Here is a 27,862-nt window from a genome sequence, read left to right on the forward strand (position 1 = left end):
TGGGATAATGAGTCAATTGCATATATTTGTACAGATATGTGTATTTATAGCAATGTATATTTATGTCCATGTGGTTGCATTAAAAGTATTATCCAGGTGCTGCAGGTGGGCTACAGTGCTGGGAAACACTGCATGACCTGCATGATTTTCTGTCTTTTCAGACACCATGTCGTCTGTAAGAGTGGAGTGTGTAGTGAAGGAGGCCAGTGAGATCGGAGAGAGTCCCGTCTGGGAAGAGAAGGACTCCACTCTCCTGTATGTGGACATCTACGGCCTGAGGATCAGCAGGTGGAGCTCTTTGACCAATCAGATTGAGAGCATGCCTACAGGTGAGCCAATCAGCTGTCTGCTCTTGCTCTAATCAACCCAACCCAGGACAAATATCATATTTGCATTACATACATTACTTTATATAGTCATTCATGACCCTACTCGCACCATGCTGCCTAATGCCAGGCGTGGACTAGAGGGGTATAAAGCCCCCAGCATTGAGCTGGATGGATGGTGCTCCATGCAATACTTTGGGGATGATGAGGTGGGGTGGTGATCATCCAACATCCTGACCACACCAACCTCACCTCTTTTTTAATAGCCTTCATTTTTGAAGAAATAATGAATGAGCAGGTGTCCCAATACTTTTGTCCATGTAGTTTATGTAATATGTACATATATAATATGTATGTTTTAATGTGTATGTTAGGTGCTACACTTAACTTACTGGTTAAGCAACCATTTATAATCATTTTTAACAATAATCTATAAAAATAGAATAATCTGTCTGATCCATGTTGAGTTTTTTTGGTTTTGTTGTTTCCATAGAGACGTATGTGGGTTGTGTTGTCCCACGGCGGTCTGGAGGTTACATGATCGGAGAGGGAACACGCTTCGCTGCAGTAGACTGGCTGAAGCGGTCCATCACCACTATCAAACACGTGGACACGGACAAGAGCAACACACGCTTTAACGATGGGAAGGTGGACCCCGCCGGCAGGTTTTACGCAGGTAGAAGGTGGTCCTAAAAAATATTACTATTCCTCACGTTCTTTCAGAGCTCTGCACACATCACCCTCCACTACTTTCAAGTACAAATCAGGTCTCCTGCTGGATGGTCTTGCTCCTCAGTGAGCTCCCTCAGCCTTACTGTCTTTCTCACTCTCTCAGATCTTGTGGTACTGGACTTCTTGCAGCCCCCAGCAGAAGACTCTCTTTGGTTGGTGGCAGGTCTTTCAGAGCTGCTGCTTCTGAACCGTTTCCATTTCTCTTTGTCTTCAGGAACCATGGCTATCGAGGTGCGTCCGGCCGAGCTGGAGATGAAGCAGGGCTCTTTGTACTCCCTTCATCCTGACCAATCTGTCGTCAAACTCTTCGACCAGGTGGATCTCTCCAACGGACTGGACTGGTCTCCAGACCATCGCTTCTTCTACTACATAGACAGCCTGAAGTACATGGTGGAGGCCTTTGATTATGATATACAGACTGGAGGCATATGTGAGTCACCTGGAATGTTTAGTTTTAGAAAACGAGTTTAGACTAAACTAAGAAGTAGACTGTTAAAGTTTGAGATTTTCAAGGAGGTTCTTCAAAAGTTTGAAACTGTAGAGGAACATCTTAAGGTGCTTTGAGGAACCTTCAAGGAACCCTTTTCCAAACCTTTAACTACTTTTGGGGTAATGGAACATTTGAGACCAAGAATCTTTGGATCTTTAGATCTTTGTGATCTATCCAAATCAAAAAAGCACTATAAGAGGTTCCTCCACGGTTTCAAATAGTAGTTTAGTCCTTATTATCCGACCACTAATGAGTCCTAAGAGTCTTGGTCACAAATGTTCCATTGGTTTGAATTTATTGGGTTGAGTGTTTACCTGTTTTTGGGTTCTCTTGGTCCTCTATGATACAGTGTTACATATGCAGTTAAATCAAAAATGAGGGGAAAAAATGATGATGTATGACACACGTCCGACAGAAAAATGTAGGTGTGACATAAGGCGGGTGTGTCTGTAAGTCCTGCCAGATCCAAGCAATAACTAGTGAGGGAAAAACCATTAAAAAAAAACCTGGACCCTAAAACCTGTCTTAGTAAATCAGTCTTTATCAATGTTTATGCCACCGAATTTGCATATTCCGTCCCACAAAGCAGTCCGATTTCAGTCTGACTAACAGGAGATGCATTTGACTATCCAGTGTCAATGCATGTGGCTGAAATTTATCAGAATCCAATCCAGATACTAGTCCCATGAAGTGATCAGGTGTAAATGAGGTCTCTGACACCGCTATATAAGGTAGTCTGTGAGATAAAATATATATATGTGAGGTCTGTGAAATTTAAAGAGTTAATCAGTACCAACTGACCCAAGCTCTGTCCCATCAGCTAATCGCAGAACGGTATACCGGCCTGAGAAAGATGAAGGCATTCCTGATGGCATGTGCATTGACGCAGAGGGCAAACTATGGGTGGCCTGCTACAGTGGAGGAAGAGTTGTGCGCATTGACCCACAAACAGGTGTGCATTTGCATGCAAAAAAAAATACTACTTTACAGAAGCTTCCGTCATACTTCCCCAGACCGTGTAACACTCTTTCTTCTTGGCTGTTGTCCTCAGGAACCAGACTGCAGACAGTAAAGCTGCCTGTTGCAAAAACCACCTCTTGCTGTTTTGGAGGCAAAGACTACACTGACCTGTACGTCACCTCTGCTACTAAAGGCATGGACGAGGAGTCACGAGCCCAGCAGCCTGAAGCTGGCTGTATTTTTAAGGTACGCACTTTTGGGTTTTGCAGGGCTTAGTGGTTTAAGCACTGGGCTGTTCATGAAAGGGTTGTCGGTTCAGTACCCAGATCTGCAAAGCTGCTATTGTTGGGCCCTCGAGCAAGAACCTTAAACATGAAGCTTGGATATGAAAATAGAAAGATTTGTTGTATTGTACATGTGTGTATGTATAATGACAGTGGGGTGGTTTAGTAGTTAGAGAGCACTAGGCATATTGATCACAGGGTTGTGGGTTCAAGACCCGGCCCACCAAGCTGCTACTGTTAAGTTTTGGTTTTGTAAGATGGAATAGTAAGAAGAATCAGTATAATGACAATAAAGGTTTTTAACAAACTTAACTTAAAGATACTTAAAGATAATTAACTTAATTGTTATAATTAAACTTACTTGAATTGTTGCAAAAACTGAAAGTTTATAGGCAAAAAAAGGTCTTTAACGAAATGGGAATACTTTTTTTCTTCTGTACCAAGCCATACTCCTGAGTAAAACATGGTATTAGGTTGTATAAGGAGGGTTAACTAAGGCTCGGACCACATGTATCCAGATATTTTCAAAAACTGAGATTTCCCTACCTCCCTTTTAAGGTTTAATCCTAAATTACACACTACTCCCTATGTAGTGTGTCACAGAATTACAGATAATAAATCTGAGCATTATATATCTGTAAAAAAAAAACAAAGCTGAGCAACTTCACTTGATGATGGGTGGAGTGGTGGGAGGGGTGTGTGAAACATGATCTCATTGGTTAATCTAATTTCCTCCGCCCATCGGTTCATGGTTCTCTAATGAAATATCAGAGGTAAAAGAGATTAGATTAGACTATATTTTTATTATTATTTTTATTTTATTGAAATTTACCAGAAAATAAGAAAATATTTAGGTTTGAAAAACTGACTTGATTTTGATGAAGATTAATACAGTAAAATTTTAGCAAATATTTAAAGTACTTTTACTGGTCCATTCTTCTCAAAATGTTTAAAGAACATAAAGGGCAGCGTCTGTGTTCAAATGTAATAAACAGAAAAATTGAATTATGAAATTTTCATTTGACATTGATGCATACTAAATACTGAAGAACACTAAATACATGTTTTTGATCTGGTGTGTATCTACTTTTTTTTTCTTTCAGGTCTCTGGTTTAGGAGTGAAGGGAATTCCTCCATACTCCTTTGCTGGCTGAAGCTCTAAAGTTCACTCAGAACTATAAATGGGAAATAATCTAGGAAAGAGGGATCAGCTATGCACACTAAACTGTCCAATCATTACAGTTCAGCTAGCAATTTTTTATTAATTTGTTTAGTAAAATATTTACAGTCAGACTGAAGATTATTTCTGAGATTCATGTCTGAAAGGATTTTATGCCCATTCATATTAAATACTAAAAGAAACACAGTCAAAGAGGTAGGTGCTACAGTAATTAAAAGTATTGCAAAGCTAATCCTTGGTATTAACTGTGAAGTGACTTCTTATTATGGACTTGGTGTTTTCACTGTGGTGTTTGTCAGAAATAATTTTATAACAATTTCTTTTTAAAAATTTTCACAATAAAAAATGTGAAAGAGAAGTGTTTACTCAGAGATTCTAGAGATCCTAGAGATTTCTAACTACTTCTTATAGACAGAAATAACACTAGATGTCCACAAACATTTGGCCATATGATGTATATTCAATGAAACAATGATATGATGATATAATAGGTTAATGTAAACATAGACATAACATATTACATACTGTATAACATGGAGTGAACACATTGTAAGTGTGTCTCATTTGCTCGAGAGAAGCCAATGTCGTCCCGTTAATTGTGAACTAACACTATCGAACTGGAATTTTGGAATTAAGGCTATGTTCACATCACCAGACTGAAGTGAATCAAATTTGTCTTAATTTGACACAGATCAGTGCAGTTTTCAAACCTTTTCAAATTGAGTCACTTTCAGACTGCCAGCCCAAATCCGATTTGGCATATCTAGATTGTATCCAAATAGATTTTGATAGTCTGAACAGCCCAAAACCATGAAATCATGACATTTTTGCTATTCGGATCATTTGGAGGTGGTTTGAAATGTGATTACAATCAGATTTCTACTGATGCGTCTCAGTCCGAACTATCTGGGCCGCTCAAATCGGATTCCCAAGTTTGTCTAAGTTGTTACCACAGCAACCCATGCAGATCGGACACACAAAATAACACTGGCAAATAACAGCGCAAATAACAGTCATCTCACCAGATCTGATGTGAGAAACAAATCCGATTTGTCTGCAGTCTGAACACAACCCACAACAAGCCCCGCCCCCAACAGTACACTAAGGTACATCAGCGCTTCTGCTTAATATGACCAGAGACATACAAAAATATATAACAATAAAAAGTGAATTTTCTTTTAAATTATTTCTATTGGTCAGTTCAGCCTAAAATATTAACTAGGTGTAAATTATATATATATATATATATATTATATTTATTTATATAATTATACACAAAAGACATATAAAGAAAGGTAAGAAAAAGTATATATATATATATATATATATATATATATATATGAAAGGTAGTAAGACCCAAGTCCTTGTCACTACGTGCAGACGGAAGCTGTTAGCCCCGCCCCCAACTCCACACTACGCTACATCAGCGCTTCTGCTTAATATGACCAGGGTCATACAAAAATATATAACAATATAACAAAAATATAACAATAAAAAGTGAAAAAAGTTTGATAATTTCTATTGGTCAGTTCAGCATAAAATATTAACTAGGTGTAAATTATTTAAATATATTTTTAAATGTGTTAGTTATGCACAAAACACTTTACAGACATATGAAATAAAAAGGTAAGAAAAAGTATATATAAATATATATAAATATATAAATATATATAAATAAATAAGAACGGCAGTGAGACCCAAGTCCTTGTCTGCTGTTCACAGCCCCTCCCACTCGGTTCAGCATTGGTCAGTACGTGCAGACGGAAGCTGTTAGCCCCGCCCCCAACTCCACACTACGCTACATCAGCTCGTGTTTCGCCTTTAGCTCGACTTCACTCCACAGCCTCACTTTCCCCAAACTCCGACAGGAAGCGAAATCGTGCCACAACCCCGCGGCAGTCCTTCAGTCTATGTCGGAAAGTGAGACCGCGTATCTCCCGAATACTGTCCGAGAATGAGGAAATGACCGCAGCTGAGTGAGCGGTTTCACTTCTCGGTAGCTGGGCTTCGTCCATGTTGCTCTGGAGGGATGGAGGGTTTGGAAAGGAAATGGGATGTGTCCAGCTGCTCGGACTGGATGTCACAGCTGCCCCCACAGCTCCAGGGTCTTCCTCTGTGGGATCTCGCCATCCCTGGTAGGACTGGACGCAGCGTCCTGCGGGTGGAGCTGGCAGTGGAGCTCTCAGTGGGTTTAAACAGCTGCTTCTTGTTTTCTGTGTTTTGTAGGCAGTCATGACACCATGACCTACTGCCTGGACCAGCAGTCTCCAGTTCTGCGTTCACAGCCCAAGATCCTGAGAGTGCTGGACCACGTTGTGCCCTGTATCATTCGCCCCTGTGTGAACAAGTGGGGCACCACTCAGGTGGGCAGCCTCAGTTCGTTTGTTTGTTTGGTCAGATTTTTTTTGCCCTGTTTTTATTCAATGAAAATAACATTTTGTCATAAGTATTTTGGTGAGAAATCAAATCATTAAATTAGATAAATATTAAATAATTAAAAAAAAAATAATTAATCATTAAAATTAGATCAATATTAAATCATATAAATAGGCTTTAATCCCCTTCCTGGTGTCTGTAGTTAATCAAGCACCGTTTTAAGCAGGTAAACAACTCAAAGCAACCTCCAGATTAAATAAAATGGCAATGTAGGCATTTGCTAAGTGTTAAAAGTTGTTTTCTTAAGTATAAATAGTTCATATGTGATGTAGTTTGGGTCCTCAGATGCAGGTTTTCACCCCAGAATAATGGAGGGCTCATGAAAAAAATTGATGAGCTCAGCTCTGATTGGCTGGTTTATGTTACTGCAATGGCTCACAGTAGCCAAGTAGGGTAGCATGTTCTGGCCTAGCCTAGCTTAGCACTCTATCAAAAAACCCTGCTAGTGTAGCTGCTGTTCTCCCCTAGCACCCACTCGCTTCGCCGGCTCCCTTCTCCCTTGTTTGTTCGGGCTGCTATTCGTTTTTAGCCTCTGATTTTTTTTTTTTTATATAGAATTGGCCCTGTTTTCCAGCTCTCGGTTATGCTGATTTTTGTGTTTAGTGTTTGAGGTTCACTAAAAAAAACACGGCAGGCTTTTTTAAACAGCGTCCAAATCACTGTTATGCTCCACTGACGTGTTACATTGCTGATGTTGCTACTCTGCTAACTACAGTACGTAGCTTTAGAGAAGCGGGCAGGATAACGCTCGTGAGAAGTACGTAACAGTATCCACTTCAGTCCACATTCTTCTTTCACTTTCAGTGACGGTTCTGTATCTCTCAGCTTGTCCAGAAAAGCATGTCCTTCAGAATTACACGTCCTGAATTCAGGACCAAGCAATGCACGTTTTCGTTGTGCTGCTTCAAATGGAGCTAACTAAGCCTCCCAAAGTAAACAACGATAGAAGTCCATTATTTCCCATATCCAGGAAGTTCTTTCTGCACAGATTACTAATACATACTACAGACGTAAAAATCTTAAATTTTAATCCCGGTCATGCTGCTAGCCATCGGCAGCCGAGGCCCTGAGAGAGCACAATTGGCCTTCCTCTCTCTAGAGTGGGTAGATGGCGCTCTTTCCTCACACTGAGGTGCTGGGCGTCGCTGGCGTCTGCAGGCTGGTGCGTTGGAGCTGTGTATGCTGCGTATCCAGGAGTGGTGGTTCGAAAAGTGAGCATTTTGACTGCGCACGTGTGGAAGGGGGCACATGTTGGTCTGCCCTCACTAGTTTTAAATTTTAATACATTTTATTTGTGTTTTTTCTTTTTTGTTTTTTGCTGATTTGACCCCTTACATTTAAACAAATGCCATATGCCAAATGTCACACCCTTATATGTTTTTCTTATGTATTTAAGCTGACTTAGTCTAAAAGGCTAGGTTGTGCTGCTCTCCCCTAGGCCACATCAGGGGTTCACCTTTGTGTTTTGATACAGCGAGGCATATTAAAATCACGATACATACAATATGACTACGCTTCTTTCTGTCCAGGAGCTGATCATTTCCACCCAGCTGGATTCGGGAATTCGATTTCTTGACCTGAGGATTGCCCATAAGACCAATGACTCTGATCAGACCTTTTACTTCGCCCATGGGATATACTCTTTGGTTACTGTGAAGGTGGGTGCTGCCATGGCCTATTTGCCATTATTATACCCAGTCATATAGGGCTAGGGCTGTCTGATGTATCACTAGGTAACCATTATCACAAAATCTGCTTCCACAGTATTGATGATGGAGAGGTCTGTTAGACACATGACCAATCCTGGACATTATCTGGATACCTGATTGAATCGCATCGTGCACTCTTAGTAGTCTCCAGCATTACATATTTCATTTGAACTGCATAACCTTCCACTATGAAAGCCAATTCATTGTCTCATTATCTTTTTGAAGGAGGCCCTTACTGATGTTGCCAACTGGTTAGAGCAGCATGCTAAGGAAGTGGTCATGATTGCCCTCTCTGCCTTTGATGGCGTAAATCCAGCCCAGCACAGCAAACTCATTGACTTTCTCAAAAGCCTCTTTGACAAGAAACTCTGCCCCAAAACAGTACGTTTCTGGTAATACCCTCTGATGCTTTCAGTAAAAAAGGAGCATGTCTAATAATGCTTGTGTGACTTCCTTCCTTACCTCCATGTCCCACTTTAGGAAGTGCCCACACTGAAGGAGTGCTGGACTCAGGGCTATCAGGTTATTCTCTCATACGCTGACCCATCTGGCTCTGGTCACAGGGAACTGTGGCCGGCTTGGGATTATTGGTGGGCAAACGAGTCGGACCCAAGTCTAGTTATTTCATACCTGGAGAACAAGAAGGAGACAAAGGGAAGACCAGGTGAGCAGTGTGTAGAAACACTGAACAGGTCAGGCCTGTTTGCTTTGTAACTTTGTCATTCAAGAGCAATGTAGTCGGAATGCACATTAGACACACACGCATTAGACACGCCACACATACATATGTGAAATTATATGTGAAGTCATTGATCTGGACATCACTATTATTGTAATAAATACCAATAAACAAATAATAGTACATTGTTTATTGGCTTAACCATTTCCAAGACACTTCTCAGAGAATCTCTGTATTTCCAGGTCCTTTATTAGTATTTCCAGAACCTTTTCATCATTTACAATGTTCTATATCAATGAAAGCTTTATCCTAGAACCATACATCAAAGCCAAGAACCTTCCTGTGTTTCTGCTGCACCCATCGAGATATCGCCACTGTTCCAACTCCAACAGATCATTCTGTCTGATTCAGAGAAGTTCAGGCCTTTTCCACATAGCAATAGATTTTTACAGATAGGCATTTACCACAGGAATTAATGGGGTGCAAAAGCTAGTGCACCTTTTTTATGTCACAATGATACAAATACACTAGTAACACCCACCCAACCACCTGGGGTACCACAACAACCACTTGACAACACACTAGCAACCTCTAGAGGCACCATGGATACCACAGCAACCACTTGGGATACTAAGAAACTCTATAGAAAACTCTTAGTAACTCTTGTAGCACCCTACCCATAGTACCAATGTCTCAAACAGTTCATAGCAACTACCTGGGAAACCATAGCAACCATTTAGCAACACCATAGCAGCCACCTACCATAGCAAGCGCCTTCACCCTAGTGACCACAGGGTAACAACAGCCTAACATCTGCCTGGAAATGGGAATGCACATTTTTTTAGTTTCTGGCCTGAAATGATCTGCATGCTTTGTGATCCTTTCCTAAATGACATGTGACAGTCATCATCTTGCATCTCTTGATGCCCAACAGATTGTTTCTTTGTGGCTGGTCTGAACCTCACTGAAGATACCAGGTATGTCCTTCACCACCTCGGGCAGTCTATGAAGACCATGACCCTTAGGGCCTACGGTCTGCTGCTGGACTGGGTCAAACTCCAGCGCCCTGGCCGCCAGAAAACATGCCTTAATATCATCTGCGTAGATTTTGTTGGGATCTCAAGGAATGAGTTCACTCAGCTAGTTATTGGACTTAACGCAAAATACTTCCAAGAGTCCCCAGAGGAGTTATCAGCAATATCTCCATTGCTGAGTTAACACATGCACTGCTGAAGTAATGGATATAGAATCGACAGAAGCTGTAGGGGTTCAGTCAGGTTTGGGGCCTTTGCTTTTCACTGTCATTTAATGGGTTTCTTTTACTGAAAACACCTCTGTGATTTTTTTTTTTTTAAGGTCTTGCCCATGAGATGGCATTCAAGTGCAAAGTACAGTCCTTCCTCCTTCAGTCACAAGACTTTTGAGTGTTAAATGCACCAGTCAGTTTACGAGCTGGCAGGAACACAGTTGCACAGCATATAGTTGGATATTGAATAAGCTCGTCAGGATAGCTTACATTACAGATTCTTTAGATCGCAGATTTGTTTGTTTACAGATGTATATTTTTGTCTCTTTTATAAGGCGCATTGCTCACAAAAGTGCATTTCCTGTTTAACTGGTGCAGTAGAGCCCGAAAGCACAGTTTAGTGGCGCCATCTAGAGGCGAGGATGAGGGCAAGCTGAATTTCTGCGGAACAATTACCAAAAAGGTAAAGGTGCACGGTATTTGTCACTATGTACAGCGAAGTGTGTCCTGCATTTAACCCATCTGCGGTAGTGCGCACACACACACACACACACACACACACACACACACACACACACACAGAGCAGTGGGCAGCCATCTCCAGGGCCCAGGGAGCAGAGAGGGTGAAGGGCAACAGCCCAACAGTGGCAGCTTGCCAAGCCCGGGAATCGAACCCACAACCCTGTTATCAATTGCCCGGCGCTCTAACCGCTGAGCCACCACTGCACCAGTGCTACCATGTCAGTGTCAGGGCAGTACTGGGAATCGTCCACTCACTCATTAACATTATCTGGTCAGTGGTGGTCCCCACACCCCACCCACCCTAATTATATAGTTTTGATAGAACAATACGTAATGCATCATTCATTTTGATAAAAGAAATACTGTAAGAAAACTTGTATTTACTGCACTTTTGACACTTTTGAAGTTATGTTAAATAAATAAATCATAATAAATACATTCTTAGACTTCTTGTCCTGGTGGTCTTTTTCCAATGATGGGTGTAATGGGGGTGAGTTGGGAGGCTATTAATTGTATGCAAACAGATGGGCTACAGTCCAGTTCAAGGTGCACTTGCATGGTTTGTGAAAATTGATGAAAAGTTGAGTACATGTGGGTATAAGGTGGGTGGTCCTAATACACAGGCAACTCAAAATGAATATTAATAAAGTTAAAGCCTTAATTAATAATGTTCTCAACCAGCTCCAGGCCTGAAGTCGTTTCTTCTATGCCAGTAAGTGTGATAGGACACAGTGGGGTCTAATTTTAGATTAGGCCCCTCTCTTTACACTCGATAAGGTGCTTACTGTATCTACTTAAGTGATAATCCAGCTCACCTGCGCCTTCCATGCTTGTTGTGGCTTTTGTGTTTGGTAAATAAACATGAGGTGTTTATATGTTGTATGATTGCCTCTGTTATCTTTAAAAATGATCATTTTAGGGTTATATTTTATTTGTTGTTGTCTTACTGTGCAAAGATCTTGGACGACTGGAAACGGCCCTCTAATTCTAATTCCAATCTAATTAGTAGGCTGTTACACTGCAGTATACACTGGTCAGCCATAACATTAAAACCACTGACAGGTGAAGTGAGTAACATTGATGTTATGGTTACAGTGATACCTATCAAGGGTGGGTGATATACATATTAGAAAGCAAGTAAACAGACAGTTGGTTAAGTGGGCAAGTGGGCAAGAATCTGAGCCACTTTGACAACTGGTCAGACAACTGGGTCAGAACTCCTCCAAAATATCAGGCCAAGTGTTTTGTGGTTCCGGTATGCCCTGGTCAGTACCAAAAGTGGACCAAATAAGGGCGACCAGTGAACAAGCGACAGAGTCATGAGCACCCAAGGCTTTTGTAGATGATCTCAATGATGCATCATGCATTGATGGAACAGAGCTGTTTGGCAGCAAGAGGGGGAACTACACAGTAGTACAGGTGGTTTTATTGTTTTGGCTGATTGGTGTATGTTAGCAATACAGTATAGACCGTATTATAGTTTAAAAATAAATTTTTATATGTTACATATTAGTATGCTTCATATCTGTCTATATTATTTAGGTATTAATGCATGCTTCTGGACGTTACCTGAACTAGATGCTTCAAGAAGGATTCAAGGCCTTCTAAGGCCTTCTCTCCCTCCCCCACCTGGCTCACTCTCACCTCCCCACCTCTCTCTCTCTCTTACTCACTCCCTCTCTCCAATAATAAATAGATTAGTTAGGGATTCGCAGGCAGTCACTTGATTCGGTGTTGCAGAAGCAGACAGATGGCTGAGGAGAAGCAGCAGAGGGATCTCATTACAGAGGCTTAATCAGCACAAGCAGGTCCGGTCAGGAGAAGGTAGACCCAGTTACCGTACCTGATCTACCTGCAGACGCTTCCCTTTATCAACTAGAGCACACTCCCGCCTCAGGACCCCAATCCACAGGCCTGGGGATTCCCAGACACAGCATGGAGAAGGAGGAAGAAGAGGAGGAGATCTTCACAGCCTGGCCTGCTGAAGTCGAAGAGCCAGAGATCCCAGAGGAGCTGGATGTGGAGGAAGATGAGGAGGAGGAGGAGGAGATAGAGAGAAAATGCAGCTTGGATATTCCCAGGCCTAGTCATTCACTGGTCAAACGCAGAGCCTCTCTTCCATGTCCGGTCAGCAGCATTCTGATCATATCACTGCGCTCACGCAAAAACCTTGTATCTTAAATTCTGTGATGAATGAACCAATAGAAATGCTCCATTGGAATGTATTTTTTTACATTGACTTCTATTGAAAGTTGATCAGTTTTTTGCAGATACAAGGTTTTTGCTTGAATATATTTATAAATACCACGTTTCTGCAGCACTCCTTTGGAAATTAACCACTAGAACTTTGTGTACTTATTATTGATATTAATATTAAGAGTTTTAATTATTTAATTAGTGATATTATTCAATAGCTACTGTATGTCATGTTGTAATGAGGGTGAGAAATTATAGTGTGGGAGCTAAAGGCTGTTAATGTCCAGCAGAGTGCCTTAGAATTGTATTTTTGTCATTTTGTCCCCCTCCCATTGACCTTCACACACCTTCACCAACACCTTCATTAGACCTTCATAAAATCCTTCATAAAGAGCTTCTTTCAGAAATGCCATAGAAGAGCCACTTTGGGTTCCAGAAAGAACCATGTTAGTAATTGCTTGGGCGCTTAGTGTTGCTGTGGTTTGTAATGTGTGAAGAAGCTTCATTTGATGGAAAGTTTCTTCACCAGTTTGAAGGTTCTTCACTCACACTTCATCTTTATTACACACTTGGTTCTTTGTGGACCCAAAGTGGCTCTTCTATGGCATTTCTGAAAGAAGCTCTTTATGAAGGATTTTATGAAGGTCTAATATGTTAAAGAGTGCGTGTGCGTGTGTGTGTGTGTGTTTCACAAATAGCCCATAGCGACCTCAGTGTCAGGAGTACTTACAGGTAACATCATGACATCATCTCCAGCTCTGGCCCACTGGCAGTAATTTGTTCTAATACACTGATAAACACTAATGATGAACATTGATTCGTCACAGTATTAGTGAGAGTGTTGACTTGGTTGTTAAGCCAAAGGCCAAGACCATTTTATCCTGTAGTTGGGCATCTATATTAGATGGTTACTGTCAGTTCTGGTAGTCAACATATTGGATGTGGGGGGCGTCTATGAAATGGCAAGGCTTGCAGGGTCAGCATGGTGGTCCAGGGAGGGGGAAAAAAACACAAACTGTTGACAAGGTGTTAAACACCTAAGGCTCCTCGATGCATAAAAGAACCAAAGGTTATCCCATCTGGTCTGAACCTCCCCATTATTTGGGAATGTTTTGAAGAACATGGTGAAGAGTTCAAGATGTTGCCTTCGCAAACATCTTCAAATTTCCAAGATCTCAGTTAGACTGAGCTTGGATGTAGGATATGCTGGACCAACGAGTGCGATCTGACCATATGGGGTCCAAAACCTAATTGCCCAGAGGACCAACAGTTTAACCAATGTTTTGGGTTTTTTATAGTATATAATACAGTATCTCCTGTCTCTCTCAGGCTCAGCTGAGCGCCATGCATTTGACCCATCTCACCCGTCTACACACGGCCACCATGGCTCCTGCACCGGCCCACGTGAGACACCGGCTGGATGGAGGTGAGCAGAGGCACCATAACCATGGTGAAGAGGATGAAGACAGACGCGTATATAAGAGACAGCCCAGCACCATTCCAACCATACCTGAGGTGCTGGAGCCTCCTGAGAGGAAGGCAAGGTTCAGGAGCCGCAACGTCATGTCACTGGTGAGTCTTGAGTTTTTATTCTTGATAATAAACTAACTGATTATTATTATTATTATTCAGTCAGTTTATTATGCAGTAACTGCGTTCACACTGCTCTGACACTTTAATAAATGAGCTGTATGCACTCAACACTGTCCAACTTTACAAAACTGCACCAGGCTTGTTTAGATGTTCCTTTGAAAACTTCTAATGCTAAATTATTTGTTGAGGACGCCTGAAACGTTTCCTTCTCATGAATCTTCCATAAAGGTCACATTTGTGCAGGTGTCGCTAATAGGGGTTGCACAGACTAATCGACTAGGGCATCCACTAGTCTCCGAAGTGGGGAGCTGTCGACTAGTTGGAAGGAGAGAAAAAACACCAGCTAGGACGCAGACAGACACTGAAGAAAGCAGCTGTGGGTCCATGCCTGCGCTGATCTGCTAAAGTAGCACAACTCGACAGACACCTGTAGCAGTAGCAAGATGGAACACACTGGAAATAGGCAGGCTAGCATCACAGAGCGTCACGTTTCATCCAGAGCTACCCTTTGGAATACTGTCACTATGGAAGCCATTTATTTCCTCTTTTTAAATAAAATGTAAAAATATATATTTATTAGCATATTAAGTAAAATACTATGTCATTATTTTGAGATGCGTTATGGCTTTTGAACAAGAAATATATATATTTTTAGGTGCAGTAGAGCACTGGACTATTAATGACAGGATTGTGGGTTTGATACCTGGGCTCGGCAAGCTGCCATTGTTGGGCCATTGAGCAAGGCCCTCACCCTCTCTGCTTCCTGGGCTTTGTAGCAATGACTCTGCAGCCCACCGCTCTAGGTTTATTGTTACTGTGTGTTATTTTGTGCTCACTAGTGTGTGTGTCTGTGTGTTCACTGCATGGGTTAAAGGCGAAGAGTCCAAATTCCATCCGTGTCTGACACTAATGGTGAATATGGTTGTCTTATCTGGTCTTGGGAATGGGCTTCCATAGAACACCCTGCAGTGAAAAGCTCTTAAATTGAGGATTTCCCCAGAGATTAACAGTCACTCACCACAGATCTATTAAAAGCATAGCCAGAGAAGCACAGAAGGTGGACGTTTTAGTAACCCCCTAAAAAGCCTATGGCCCACCAGTGGGCCAAAAGTGTTACAAACTTTGCAACCTCTAGTCGCTGCACAGTAGAACAACGCACCACCACTCCAGGGCTCGCTAAATCTTCCTGAAGGTGTTCTGGCTTTCTAGCAATCCACCAAGCTCTGTGAAAAATTTCCTGGTCTTCCAGACCTTAACTTGACCTCCATAATTATTGTTACTCACTATTTGCCAAAATGGCTCTGACCAAAATGCTAAAACAGATTATGTTTTAAATGAACAATCACTGAGAAATATGCATTCATTATGCCAGCTTTCATCTCTGCTAAAGCACTCCTGCAGAATTTGTAGTGAAATGGACTTAGTTTGTTCCCCATTTTCTGCTTTTTGGCACAGAATGATTTCAAGTGTAAACAGCCATATTCTGTCGAAGCTCAGTTATGAACTGAATGCTCGGCATGATGGTCCCAAATGATTTTTATACATTTGTGCTATTTGGTCATAATTCATGCTCAGTTTACCGTATTTAACCACAGGCCTTATTATAAGTTTAACTGATGACCCCTGAGGTATGCAATAGTGAGAATGAGCAATGGCAACTAAATGGTTACTGTACTGGAGAAGCAAAAAGCACTGTTAAATATTAACCTCTTATAAAGCCCTAATGAACCGCTGGTGGGCTAAAAGTGTTATTACAAACTTCTGTTACCAAAGAATAGCCCCACCCCTCCTGCTGGTTCTGATCGTATGACACTGTGTGTTACAGAGCGATGCAGACAGTTTGTGTCTGATTTGTCATGATGACCTACGCAAAGGAGGAGGATCCATCCGGGAGCTGCACTGTTCACACAGCTTCCACACTGAGGTAGGAGGGGCACCAAAGAAACTGGGTACTGAAAAGTCCTAAGTAGAAAACTGTGTATGTGATTGTGGGTCTGTAATAAAACCTGATTAGGTTTAGACATACACTTTATACACTATATGTCCAAATGTTTGTGGACACCCCTTCTAATGACTGCATTCAGCTACTTTAAGTTGCACTCATTGCTGCCGCAGATGTGCAAATGCACACACAGTATTGGCAATGGAATTTGATGTAATTTCAATAGTATACTGTAGATATTGCCAATAGAATAGGACTCTCTGGAGCAGATAAACATGAACCTATTGGCATCATGCTGCTTAATGTCAAGTGTGGGCTAGAGGGGTATAAAGCCCCCCAGCATTGAGCTGTGGAACTGCGTTCTCTGGAATTGTGGTGGTGCTCCATCCAATACTAGGTGGGGTGGTGATCATCCAACACCATCCTGACCTCACTAATGCTCCTGATGCTGAATGCAATCAATCACAGCAATGCTCCTCCAAAATTTAGTAGAAATCCTTATTCCGTGGACAGTAGAGACAGTTACTCTAGTAAAAACAGAATAAACTCTTTTTAAATACCCTTGATTTTGGAAGAAATAATGAGTGAGCAGCTGTCCCAATACTTTTGTCCATACAGTGTAGTCGAGCTAGTGACTGGTTATATATCTATGAAGTGCTCTGTGAGAAGTGCTGAGTGCATTGTGCCTTCTCTGTTCCAGTGCATAGAGGAATGGCTGTGGACGAAGCAAACGTGTCCTACGTGTCGCAAGCATGTGGCCATGCCAGAACCTCTGTACTGGACATCCACTCGCGTCAAAGTGCCCTGACCCGTCACAGCCACTGGTTCAGTTATTTCGACCCATCTTTGCTGGAATGAAGATTGAACAACTGGACATGTGATTTCAAAGGAACTGAGAATTTTTCACCTTGGGGTTACTTTTACACACTAGCTTTTGCACTGCTCACTGACCGTCTCTTGGCATGCATGGATATACACCTACAGGCCTGTTCTAGATCCTTCATGGACACTCCTGCATCTTGCAGCTCCAAGTAATTGGATTACTTTGGACTTTAGTAGCCTATCGTATAGAATGTGAACTGCAGACCCGAGATACTAAATCTCAGATACAATGTTGGCTAATTCATGGACCAGAAGACAGACCATATTTTTTTATAGCCAGCTTCATTATCTTCCACTGCAAATAGTGTAAATCTTCTCCGTCATGTTAAATAGGCTGTTTTTTTTTCTACCTCACATCATTTATGACTGTATGCATAACGTCTATTATCCAGTAGTTCATGGACAGAGATTTTTTAAATTAGCTCAATAAATCATAACAAAAGAGTGCAAGACTTTTATTATTATTAACTTTAAATAAAATATAGACAAAAACAAACCAACCACTGACAGCAGAAATGAATTGATTATCTGGTTACAGTGGCACCTGTCAAGGTGTGAGGCCTACACATTAGGCAGCAAGTGAACAGAGGAAAATTGGGCCTGTGGAAGCATCTGAGCCACTTTAACAAGCACACAATTAGAATGGCTGGACGACTGGGTCAGAACATCTCCAAAAACCATTAGTCAGGTCTTGTGGGGTGTTTTCCTGGTACGCATTCGTCAGTACCTACCAAGTACTGGACAAGTGGTGAACCGGCGACAGGGTCATGGGCACCCAGGGCTCATTGATAAGGCCCTACTTCACAACTTGCAAGATTTAAAGGATCTGTTGCTAAGATATCCCAGGACATCTTCAGAGGTGTGGTGTGAGTCCATGCTTTGATGGGCTGGAGCTGTTTTGGTGGTACAAGGGGGGCTACACATAAGGCAGCAAGTGAACAGAGGAAAACTGGGCCTGTGGAAGCATCTGAGCCACTTTAACAAGCACACAATTGGAATGGCTGGACGACTGGGTCAGAACATCTCCAAAAACCATCAGTCAGGTCTTGTGGGGTGTTTTCCTGTTACGCATTGGTCAGTACCTACCAAGTACTGGACAAGTGGTGAACCGGCGACAGGGTCATGTGCACCCAGGGCTCATTGATAAGGCCCTACTTCACAACTTGCAAGACTTAAAGGATCTGTTGCTAACATATCACAGATGTGAGTCCATGCTTTGATGGGCTAGAGCTGTTTTGGTGGTACAAGGGGGGCTACACATAAGGCAGCAAGTGAACAGAGGAAAATTGGGCCTGTGGAAGCATCTGAGCCACTTTAACAAGCACACAATTGGGATGGCTGGACGACTGGGTCAGAACATCTCCAAAAACCATCAGTCAGGTCTTGTGGGGTGTTTTCCTGGTATGCATTGGTCAGTACCTACCAAGTACTGGACAAGTGGTGAACCGGTGACAGGGGTCATGGGCACCCAGGGCTCATTGATAAGGCCCTACTTCACAACTTGCAAGACTTAAAGGATCTGTTGCTAACATATCACAGATGTGAGTCCATGCTTTGATGGGCTAGAGCTGTTTCGGTGGTACAAGGGGGTCTACACAATATGTAGCAAGTGGTTTTAATGTTACGGCAATATTTATTATTGTTATTAAGCTTAGCCTTCCCTCAATTATGGCCTACTTATTCTCACCGTCCATATTTGTTATAATATAATTAATATTAATTTTTTTTAATCAAACAAATGTAATGTACGCCGTGACGTCGCCCAACTCGTTGCCGTGGCTACGGGCGGAAGTTATCACATCCACCTGTTGTACATTGAAACAGGAAAAACAGCAGATCGATACGGACGGAGTTTGAGCGAAACTTAAAGCTTGTTTTGTGGGATTTTACTGATTGAAATAATCGTGTTCCTGTCCCTCAGGCATTCATGGACAAGTTAAAGAAAGTCCTCAGCGGCCAGGACGGCAACGACGACCTCAACGTGTTGCAGGTGACGAGGAGAGGGAGCGGTGTGGTAGCTTAAGCGCTAGCTAAGGCCAGCTGCTCTGCCAGAGAGCTGCAAAGTGTGTTGAAGCGTGTTTACACTCTTTATAAAGGCCTGCTTCTGTGTATGGAGTGTTTATAAGGTTGTTGGAGAGTCGTTATAACGCCCAGCCGCTGTTGTTGTTGTTGTGGGTGGCGGTGTCGCTGCTTTCCAGGCGGCCGGTGAAGCGACCACGCTGGGCTGGGGGACGAGAGTCAAAGCCTTCATCGCCTGCTTCGCGGTGGGAGTCCTGTGTTCAGTCCTGGTAAGAGAGAGAGAGAGGGGGGGGGGGGTACTCACTCTCTTAAAAAAATACTAAAATACCAAGACTAAGTCATAAATTATCATAAAATATTAATATAAGTGTTCATTGGCTCGTTTGCAGGCTTTAACTTTCTTAGCTGAGCTTTGCACTGTATAAGATAAGTGTCTCTACACTGTACGAGTCAAGACTATACACTCTACACTGTACGAGTCAAGACTATACACTCTACAGTGTACGAGTCAAGACTATACACTCTACAGTGTACGAGTCAAGACTATACACTCTACAGTGTACGAGTCAAGACTATACACTCTACGCTGTACGAGTCAAGACTATACACTCTACACTGTACGAGTCAAGCCTATACACTCTACGCTGTACGAGTCAAGCCTATACACTCTACGCTGTACGAGTCAAGCCTATACACTCTACGCTGTACGAGTCAAGACTATACACTCTACGCTGTACGAGTCAAGACTATACACTCTACACTGTACGAGTCAAGCCTATACACTCTACACTGTACGAGTCAAGCCTATACACTCTACACTGTACGAGTCAAGACTATACACTCTACGCTGTACGAGTCAAAACTGTACACTCTACGCTGTACGAGTCAAAACTGTACACTCTACGCTGTACGAGTCAAGCCTATACACTCTACAGTGTACGAGTCAAGCCTATACACTGTACGAGTCAAGACTATACACTCTACACTGTACGAGCCAGGCCTATACACTCTACGGGCCAAGCTTATACACTGTACACTATACGGGCCAAGGTTATACACTGTACACTGTATGAGCTAAACAAGTCAAGCCTATACACTCTACACTGTACGAGTCAAGCCTATACACTCTACACTGTACGAGTCAAGCCTATACACTCTACACTGAATGTCTTCTTGCTGTATTAAGATTTTGCTGTTTTACACACTGATAATTTTGTATTTCCTGTAATCTTCAGTATCTCTTGTACCGCAGGAATGCCAATGAATCATAGTAAACAGGGAAAGAGAGAGGGGGCATATTTCTACCCTGTTTCTAATCTGTTTCATCCCAGCATTACATCATTCTCACCCTATTTTCACCCTATCTCTATCCTTTATGAAGTCTCTCTTCATTCCCCTTAGGGAACGTGTTTGCTGTGGGTGCCTAGATCAGGACTAATACTGTTTGCTGTCTTCTACACCTTAGGCAACATAGCCTCGCTCTTAAGGTGAGTGTTGTTAACTTTATCGATGCACCGCTCTTGAACAATGGCACTAGGATAGGGTGTGTCCTCAGGGCTGGGTGCAACAGTCGGCTGTGTGTTCTTGTGTCACATTATCAAATGACCAGAATAATCATCGGATATATTGTGTGTGTTGCAGCACAGTGTTCTTGATGGGCCCCTTGAAGCAAGTGAAGAGGATGTGCGACAAAACCAGAGCGCTGGCAACAGCCATCATGATAGTGAGAGCTTACACACACACACACACACACACACACAGATACACATACACGTGTGCATGCTGTATGTGTCTGATTACTTTAAACGGTTTGGTTGCTAGTTTCTCTTTTCCTCTTTCTTCAACTTGGAAAAATGATCTGTGAATTATCCATTTGCAGACATGCCTTGTGTTGACGCTGTGCGCTGCATTTTGGGTAAGCTTTTCCTGCTGCTATCATCACACACTCCCCCTCCATATATTAAACACTGTGCAACATGTTATCAGGGATGTTCCTTTAGCTCAGTGAGTGTTAAGAGTTTATTACAGTCTAAGGCTTGTTAAGGAGTGGCATGTAATTAAGGAGGCATGTAATTAAGGAGTAATTACGCAGACAGCAGCGCAGCTCTTGTCAGTTAAAGGGGTTGAGCTCAATTATTTGGTAATTAAACAATTAAAGGATACAATCAATACAATATAATTAATTTAAATTACTTAAGCATTTTGCTGTGATTTGTTTGCAGTTTGCATGAAGATAGATATCTGTGCTGTCAATTAAAAATCTTGTATCACCATTTTTGCATTTTTAAGCTTTTTGACATTATGTGAATTTGACAGTTGGTCTTTACATTGTGTCAAAAATTTAATGATGAACTAATCAAGTTGCCATTTTGTAGATATGAGGTTTTTGCAGTGCAGTGATGATATGCTAAATGTACAGTAAGAAACAGGTTTATGGACAATATTCTATCTAATTTGAATTAGGAAATTAAAAATAATTTTCAATAGTGCACCACCCTTGGCAATGGAGTTTAGTCCAAGACTAAGTTTAATCCATGTGCAGAGGATTATTTAACTGTAATTATTTTTTTCTGTTGTTTATTTATAAAGCAAGTCTTATTTCTCAGAGTAAATGATGGCTAGATGGCTCAGTTATTAATGTACTCAGTTGTGACAGCGTTATTATAGTGTTTTCATTATTAGTAGTAAGCGTTTTATGTAAACAACACGTTGTTCTTGTGAAATATGTTGAAAATGTGCCTCATCTTTATCCTCCCTCAGTGGAAGAACAAAGGTCTTGCCTTGCTGTTCTGTATTCTCCAGTTTCTGGCTTTCACTTGGTAAGTGACCACCAACTCAGATCCAGGTCACACCTGTTGGGTCAACAAAAATGTTAAGCATAAATGTGTTGTATTTTCCTGACTGTTGACCTGCACACAGTGCAGCACAGACACTGGCTTTTTCTCTGCTGGCAACAGTTGGGAAAATGAAAAGCTGATTTTATTTAAAAAAAAAAAAAAAGAAAAAGGCCAATTATTTCTCGAGCTCGCCGCCAGGTTCATTTATGTGGGGGTCAGAGCTGCAGCCCTGCATCTAATGTTGGCTAATGCTGTAGCCTTTGATCCCTCCTGTGGGGCTTTGTACAACAACAGGCTTATATTACGCAGTTGTTTTTAAGAACCTAATTCATTAATTAAGTGCATTCATGAAAAAAGGTTGTTTTTGTTTTTTAGTTATGCAGAACATAAATTATACAGGAGAAAAGTAAGAAGATTCTCCAAATAACCACACTATGCAATAGTGTAGTATAAAATAATAGTGTAGTATAGTATACAAAATGTGCTTGACACTTCCATGATGTCCTGTAGGCTCTTATTGTTGCTGCTACTCTTTGTAGTAATTACTGAGAATTAAAATGCTACCTCCTGCTCTCCTGTGCAGTAGCTACAGCTGATCTCTTTATGAGGTTTTAAGTAAAGTGTATTTGGGATGGGAAGTATATCGAAAATATTTATATTTATATATTTATATATTTATACCTATTTTATACAAGGTATAAAAATGATTTGTCAGGCATGACACTCAATACAGATTACAGTCTTGTGCAAGTGACGGCATAGAAGCATCGCAATTAAAGGAGCAGCTTGACGACTATATTTTACTCAGATAACATAATCCAGTGCAGTCTTATGTTTATATGTTTTGTATACATATTACTTACTTAGATATATGGTTGCACAATGTTGGGAAAAAATTATTTTATTCCTGCTGTATATATTGTGATATTAAACATTTGAGGAATTCTCAACAGATTTCAACAGAAGTCAATGATACAGCGTCATTATATTAATAATGCGCTCCACAAAATTCCCATTTCCATCAAGAAATCAGAATAAAAATTTGCATGTTCGATTAAATGGAATTTGAACGGCACATGACATTGCACATCTGGCAGAGTGATTATTGCACACAAACACATTGCAATGCTGTTGCTCAAACAATATATATTTTGCAGCCATACTAAAAGACACTGTTAGCTATTTTCAGTACTATTTTAAAATACAGCATGTTGTCTTTTTGGTGTTACAAATAAATATTGATAATTTTACATTATACTTTGTTAAGATTTTCATCATGTCATATCGTATTTTGCCATTTCTCTTAAGCATATCACCCAGCCCCAATGTATATTCATGTATATTTTGCCTTTACAATCTGCTCCATTTTTACAGTATATCTGTCTTAGGACAGTATGCTCACTTCTTTACTTTTTTCACCTAATATGTGGATTTTTGTGCACTTATGTGATCAATGATAATAATAATAATAATAATAATAATAATAATGCTATATGTTTAATGTATATAGCACGTTTCTCATCCTCAAGAGTTCTTTTTTAAAACATATAATGTAAATACATAATGTATTATGTATTTAATTTATGTATGTCTTATTTTTTACAGTATGTGTAGCAGACAGTTACATTATGCTTAAAATTCTGTGTTTGTCTGAACGTACCCTTTAATTTTTTTATTTCATAGGTACGGCTTATCATATATCCCGTTTGCAAGGTGAGTTCTTTTAATATTTAATTACAAAACTCATTTTAAAATAATAATAATAATAATAATAATAATAATAATATTTTTTGGACTATCATTTTAAAATGCATTTGGGTCAAATATTAGTAGAAAGGCTTTCAGTCATAGTCAGCATATGCACCTTTAAGGTCATGTACATATACAGTGTACATTTAATAGGTGCATATATTTGTGCAGCGCAGCAGTGTGGCTGTTCTGAAGCCGTAGCGCAGTGTAGCTGCAGCGATGAGCAGTGTGTATAAAATGGTTCTGCTGCTTCACATTCAGATGGGCCCCGGGTCAGAGGTTCCATTCGCTCATGGCTCTGCTGGAGTGTCCAAAACAGACTTTTCACACTTTTGGTTTTGGCCGAGGCTGTTTGTTTACCAATTTTGTGTTTGTTTTAATCCAGGGATGCGGTGATTAAGGTGTTCTCCGTATGTTTGAAGTGAGGTGTAGTGCTGCGGACCTCTCTCGCCCCTCTCTCTCTCTCTCCGTGCCTGCTCTGGCTTCAGCTCCGCTACCCCCTGAGTGCCCACTGGTAGCGCCCACTCGAGCGCCCACTCTGCTGCCTGGCACACACGCTCATACACACATACACACACACACACACACACACACACACACCACAGGTGTGCTTTTCCTCTCTCCGATGGCTGGACACTCTCCAGGAATGTGTACAGAATGTAACCGCCTGTGCTCGCACTTACTCTGTCCTAGGGGTCAATGAAGAAGCGATGGCCAAGTGAAGACACAGGTGACCACTGCCATCGTGCACTTGAACAAAATGGCCTTGTCTTTGTGTATTTTATATAGCAGGGCTGAGTAGTGTGGGGGATGCTGTGAAATGAAGGTTCTTGCACTACAGGCCAAAAGTTTGGAAGCAACGTTAATTAAAGTTCAAATAAAGATTTAATTAGTTTTGCAGATATTATGTGGTTTGTTTTGCTCCCTCAGAACCACCTGATTTAGAGACACCTGTTTACTCTCATTCAGAAGCTCCTCAGGAAAATATTGCCGCTGTCCCACAAAAACCTTGTATCTATATTTTTCCAATTTTTCACTTCAGCATAATCTGAATCTGGCCATCAATGTTAACATAGTGTCCAAATTTCATGACGAATGGACCAACAAAAACAGCCCTCAATCCCTTTTACAAAAGTCCCATTACATTGGCTTCCTTTGAAAGACTTAAAGGTTCTGACTAGTCATAGTAATAGGCTGTAATTATTGGAAACATTGCAACCCCTGTGGGCCGGACTTTGGAATTCCAGGATAAACTCTACGAAGGTCATAAGAATATTCTTAAATGCAGTTCCTGAGAAAAAAAAACATTACATTTTCTTAGATATTTTCTTAAAAAAGTCTTAATTATTTTCTTAAACTAATTTGTAACATAACCTTTTGTGCTGCATTTTGCGTTTACCTTTTTCTTACCATAAAAACATTTCATTTTCCATTTTTTGTTAAATGTGGTGGATTGCAAAATGGAGTTACAAAAAAAGACAACCAATATTCTTGGAAAGTATGATGTCTTGTGACATTGGAAAGCCATAATTTTTTTCTTATGTAGAAACTATATTTTAAACGGACTTTTTTCACCAACGGTTCTTAAGAAGGAATTTCTTCTAAAAAACCTGCTTACGCAGCTTTCACAAACAGGATCCATCATTATAAGAGCAAATCAGTCAACAATTCTATGCTTATAAACACATCATGAAACTGATGTAGACTTTTTGTTGGGACTTTTCTCAAGAACACATTTAAGAAATGTGCATGTTAAGAGCATGTTTGGTAAATGAGGCCCAATCTCTTTAAATGAATCTCTTTAATTCTAGTAATTTAACTACACTATTTAAGAGGCCAGCTCTCTGAACTCTTACAGTTTCAGATGAGTTTGTCGTAAGGTTTAGAAAAACTTTTTAGAATTAAAATAGAATTTAAACATTCGTTTTTTAAACAATTTTTTAAAGACTACCTTACTTATATATAAAATACTTTTATCTTGAGTTTAAAATCAAGACAAAAAAAAAAACATCTTAGGTTTTCTTTATACTTTTGTGAATCCAGCCCCTCTAAATGCCTTTGTTTACATTAACATGATTAGGTTATGTCAATTTCTATTTTTTTATTCTTCTTTAAAAGAATAACTGCTTGCTTCCATACTTATGGCCAGTAATATATAATATTCTAATCTCTTCTGTTTCACCTTCTGCTAGATCTGCTAGAGCAAATCTAAATTAAGCCAGGTTTCGGACTGAACGGCTCTGTGAATATGGATTCTCCTCTGAAAATCCTAGAAGAGTTTGGTATTTTGAGTCTTGTTGGGATAATGTAGTGTCTGTGTTGTTTGTTTTGTTGTTTTATTACCAGGTCTTTGTTCTTTTGGTCTGTTTAGGTAATTGACATCTGTCATTTGCTTTAGTTTGGGTCATTGCCTCATTCTGCACTTTCCACAAGTTTAAGGGTCGTTATGATTTCTGTTGTTCTGTTTAGCTGCTTAGCATATTGAGCAAAAACAGCAATGAGCAATGTGTTGATTAGGATATTCTATTTATTTTTCAGTGAGTGTGCTGCTTCTGTTTCACATAATTGACAATTGTCAAATTGTTGTTAAAAGTGTCCTAGATTGTCAAACTCTATATTCCTTGGCATAGTTGAATAATGAAAGTTCGGTACATGAAACTGACAAACCATGAACTTCAAACACTGTTGTCTCTTCATTAAAAAGAAAAGCATAAACTAGCATGACCAAAACAGAGCTGTAAAATAGGCCAGTTCCAAAACCACAAAACTGTTCCAAAACAGTTTTGACCTCTCATATTGCCCCCCTCCCATTTAAAAATGTACGTTCATCCATATGCAATAACTACTAACACTAACCAAACCACTCAGTGCAGGGAAACCAGTGAAGCAAGCAGGTGCTAGGCTAAAAGCTTACCTGGTCAACCAGGTGGCTACACTGAGAGGGCAGCAGTACTATGGTACACTGTGGTAAGACACCAGACTAATTACACAAAAAATTACACTGTTTTTGTTACAGATCTAAAAACTAAGCTAGGCTAGGCTGTGCTACGTGGCTACTGTGACGTGTCACAATAATGTAAACCAGCCAGTTTTATCAGTTTTAAAGGAAAATATTTCTTAATTCTGAGGTAAAAAAAATAAAAATAACAGGGTGGTAAAAAGGCTAGTAAAACCACATCTGAGCATTTTTCACCCAAATTTCTCATATTTACTATTTATACATTAAACAACAACTTAATTACTCTGTAAAATTATTCTGTGGTCTATCTAAGGTCTGTTTTCTTTCTGAGAATGAAGGACACACCAAATCCTTTACAGTTCACGGAAAACAGAGCTTCCAGGTTTATGCCTGCACTGCGCTGTAGATAGTATAGGAAGTATTTGCCAAAAGCAGCGAGAGGTTGAACTTCAGGAGAGGTTGAACTTCAGGAGAGGTTGAACTTTTCCGGTTGACACGTTCTTGGGTTTTTGTTTTTTTGCTTTTAAAAAAATTGCCGTTATTGAAATTCAAAGTGTCTTAAGTTTGTGTATTTTTTTTCTTTTCTTTTACTGAATAAAAACTTGATGGTTGATTAAATAAGAGACAATTCAGTTCCAGTTTAACTAAATTTATTTATTAAGAGTATACAAGCGACCTAAACGTCTTCACTACAAATGACAACATAGACTTCTCCAGCTCCTGCTACTGCTGGCGAACAGTCGAGCTGAAAGCAGAACTTCCCCCACAGGCGAGGTCCATTGCGACAGACTGAGGGCTGGTTAAAAAGTCAGCGACGTCAGTGCAAACACAGTGCATTCAGTACCGCTCTGTGAACCAGACTTTCCAGCCTAATTGCATGAAAATGTCTGCATCAAAATAAAGCTGATTAGTGGAAGAGGTTGTGTTCTCCATATACGCTCTGTCTCGACTCCGGGCTTTTTATTTATTGTGTTCTCTATGTAAAATGACCAGATATAAAATTTTTTTTCAGATATAAACAGCACCTTTGTCCCGGGAAAGGGAATTTAGTGTACTTTTAAGGTACACGGTTGAACCGAAAGCGCCATGCATATGGTGCTTATATCCAAACTGGAGGAAAA

The 27,862-nt window shown here is 40.6% G+C and overlaps 3 protein-coding genes across 4 annotated transcripts in view; all 3 read left to right on the top strand.

Annotated features, from left to right (window-relative positions):
* rgn (regucalcin) overlaps positions 1–4,330 on the top strand; it is a 5,675-nt gene extending 1,345 nt beyond the window's left edge. Inside the window, exons 2-7 of the mRNA XM_072682851.1 lie at positions 162–329; positions 820–1,002; positions 1,273–1,488; positions 2,369–2,500; positions 2,600–2,754; positions 3,896–4,330. Coding sequence (XP_072538952.1) covers positions 167–329; positions 820–1,002; positions 1,273–1,488; positions 2,369–2,500; positions 2,600–2,754; positions 3,896–3,946 — 900 coding nt within the window. The 5' untranslated portion in view covers positions 162–166 and the 3' untranslated portion in view covers positions 3,947–4,330. The remainder of the gene's footprint in view (positions 1–161; positions 330–819; positions 1,003–1,272; positions 1,489–2,368; positions 2,501–2,599; positions 2,755–3,895) is intronic.
* Positions 4,331–5,740: 1,410 nt separating this feature from the next.
* LOC140559363 (PI-PLC X domain-containing protein 1-like) lies at positions 5,741–10,960 on the top strand. The gene is made up of 6 exons (XM_072682852.1): positions 5,741–6,107; positions 6,199–6,335; positions 7,938–8,066; positions 8,343–8,498; positions 8,598–8,781; positions 9,731–10,960. The coding sequence occupies exons 1-6, from the start codon at positions 6,002–6,004 to the stop codon at positions 10,012–10,014; spliced, it is 996 nt and encodes a 331-aa protein (XP_072538953.1). The 5' UTR covers positions 5,741–6,001; the 3' UTR covers positions 10,015–10,960.
* Positions 10,961–18,997: 8,037 nt separating this feature from the next.
* sft2d2b (SFT2 domain containing 2b) lies at positions 18,998–27,581 on the top strand. Of its 2 annotated transcripts, XR_011979884.1 has the most exons (9): positions 18,998–19,167; positions 19,376–19,465; positions 20,598–20,683; positions 20,838–20,919; positions 21,076–21,111; positions 21,957–22,015; positions 23,717–23,746; positions 24,168–24,512; positions 25,975–27,581. XR_011979884.1 is itself a non-coding variant. In XM_072682853.1 (8 exons), exons 1-8 carry the CDS (start codon positions 19,105–19,107, stop codon positions 24,205–24,207), a joined length of 486 nt encoding a protein of 161 aa, XP_072538954.1. In that variant the 5' UTR covers positions 18,998–19,104; the 3' UTR covers positions 24,208–27,581. The 2 variants fall into 2 exon arrangements, 1 of the variants encoding a protein (XP_072538954.1); XM_072682853.1 differs by having other exon boundaries at positions 24,168–27,581.
* The last annotated feature ends 281 nt before the right edge of the window (positions 27,582–27,862 follow it).

The sequence above is a fragment of the Salminus brasiliensis genome, chromosome 7 (genome assembly GCF_030463535.1).
Source record: "Salminus brasiliensis chromosome 7, fSalBra1.hap2, whole genome shotgun sequence".
In the NCBI taxonomy this organism is placed as follows: domain Eukaryota; kingdom Metazoa; phylum Chordata; class Actinopteri; order Characiformes; family Bryconidae; genus Salminus; species Salminus brasiliensis.

Coding starts and splice junctions, on each gene's coding strand:
- LOC140559363 (XM_072682852.1), top strand. CDS start 6,002: ATGGAGGGTTTGGAAAGGAAATGGGATGTGTCCAGCTGCTCGGACTGG. Junction 6,108..6,198: donor GTGGGATCTCGCCATCCCTG/GTAGGACTGGAC, acceptor TGTGTTTTGTAG/GCAGTCATGACACCATGACC. Junction 8,499..8,597: donor AGAAACTCTGCCCCAAAACA/GTACGTTTCTGG, acceptor GTCCCACTTTAG/GAAGTGCCCACACTGAAGGA.
- sft2d2b (XM_072682853.1), top strand. CDS start 19,105: ATGGACAAGTTAAAGAAAGTCCTCAGCGGCCAGGACGGCAACGACGAC. Junction 19,466..20,597: donor GAGTCCTGTGTTCAGTCCTG/GTAAGAGAGAGA, acceptor CATTCCCCTTAG/GGAACGTGTTTGCTGTGGGT. Junction 21,112..21,956: donor CGCTGTGCGCTGCATTTTGG/GTAAGCTTTTCC, acceptor ATCCTCCCTCAG/TGGAAGAACAAAGGTCTTGC.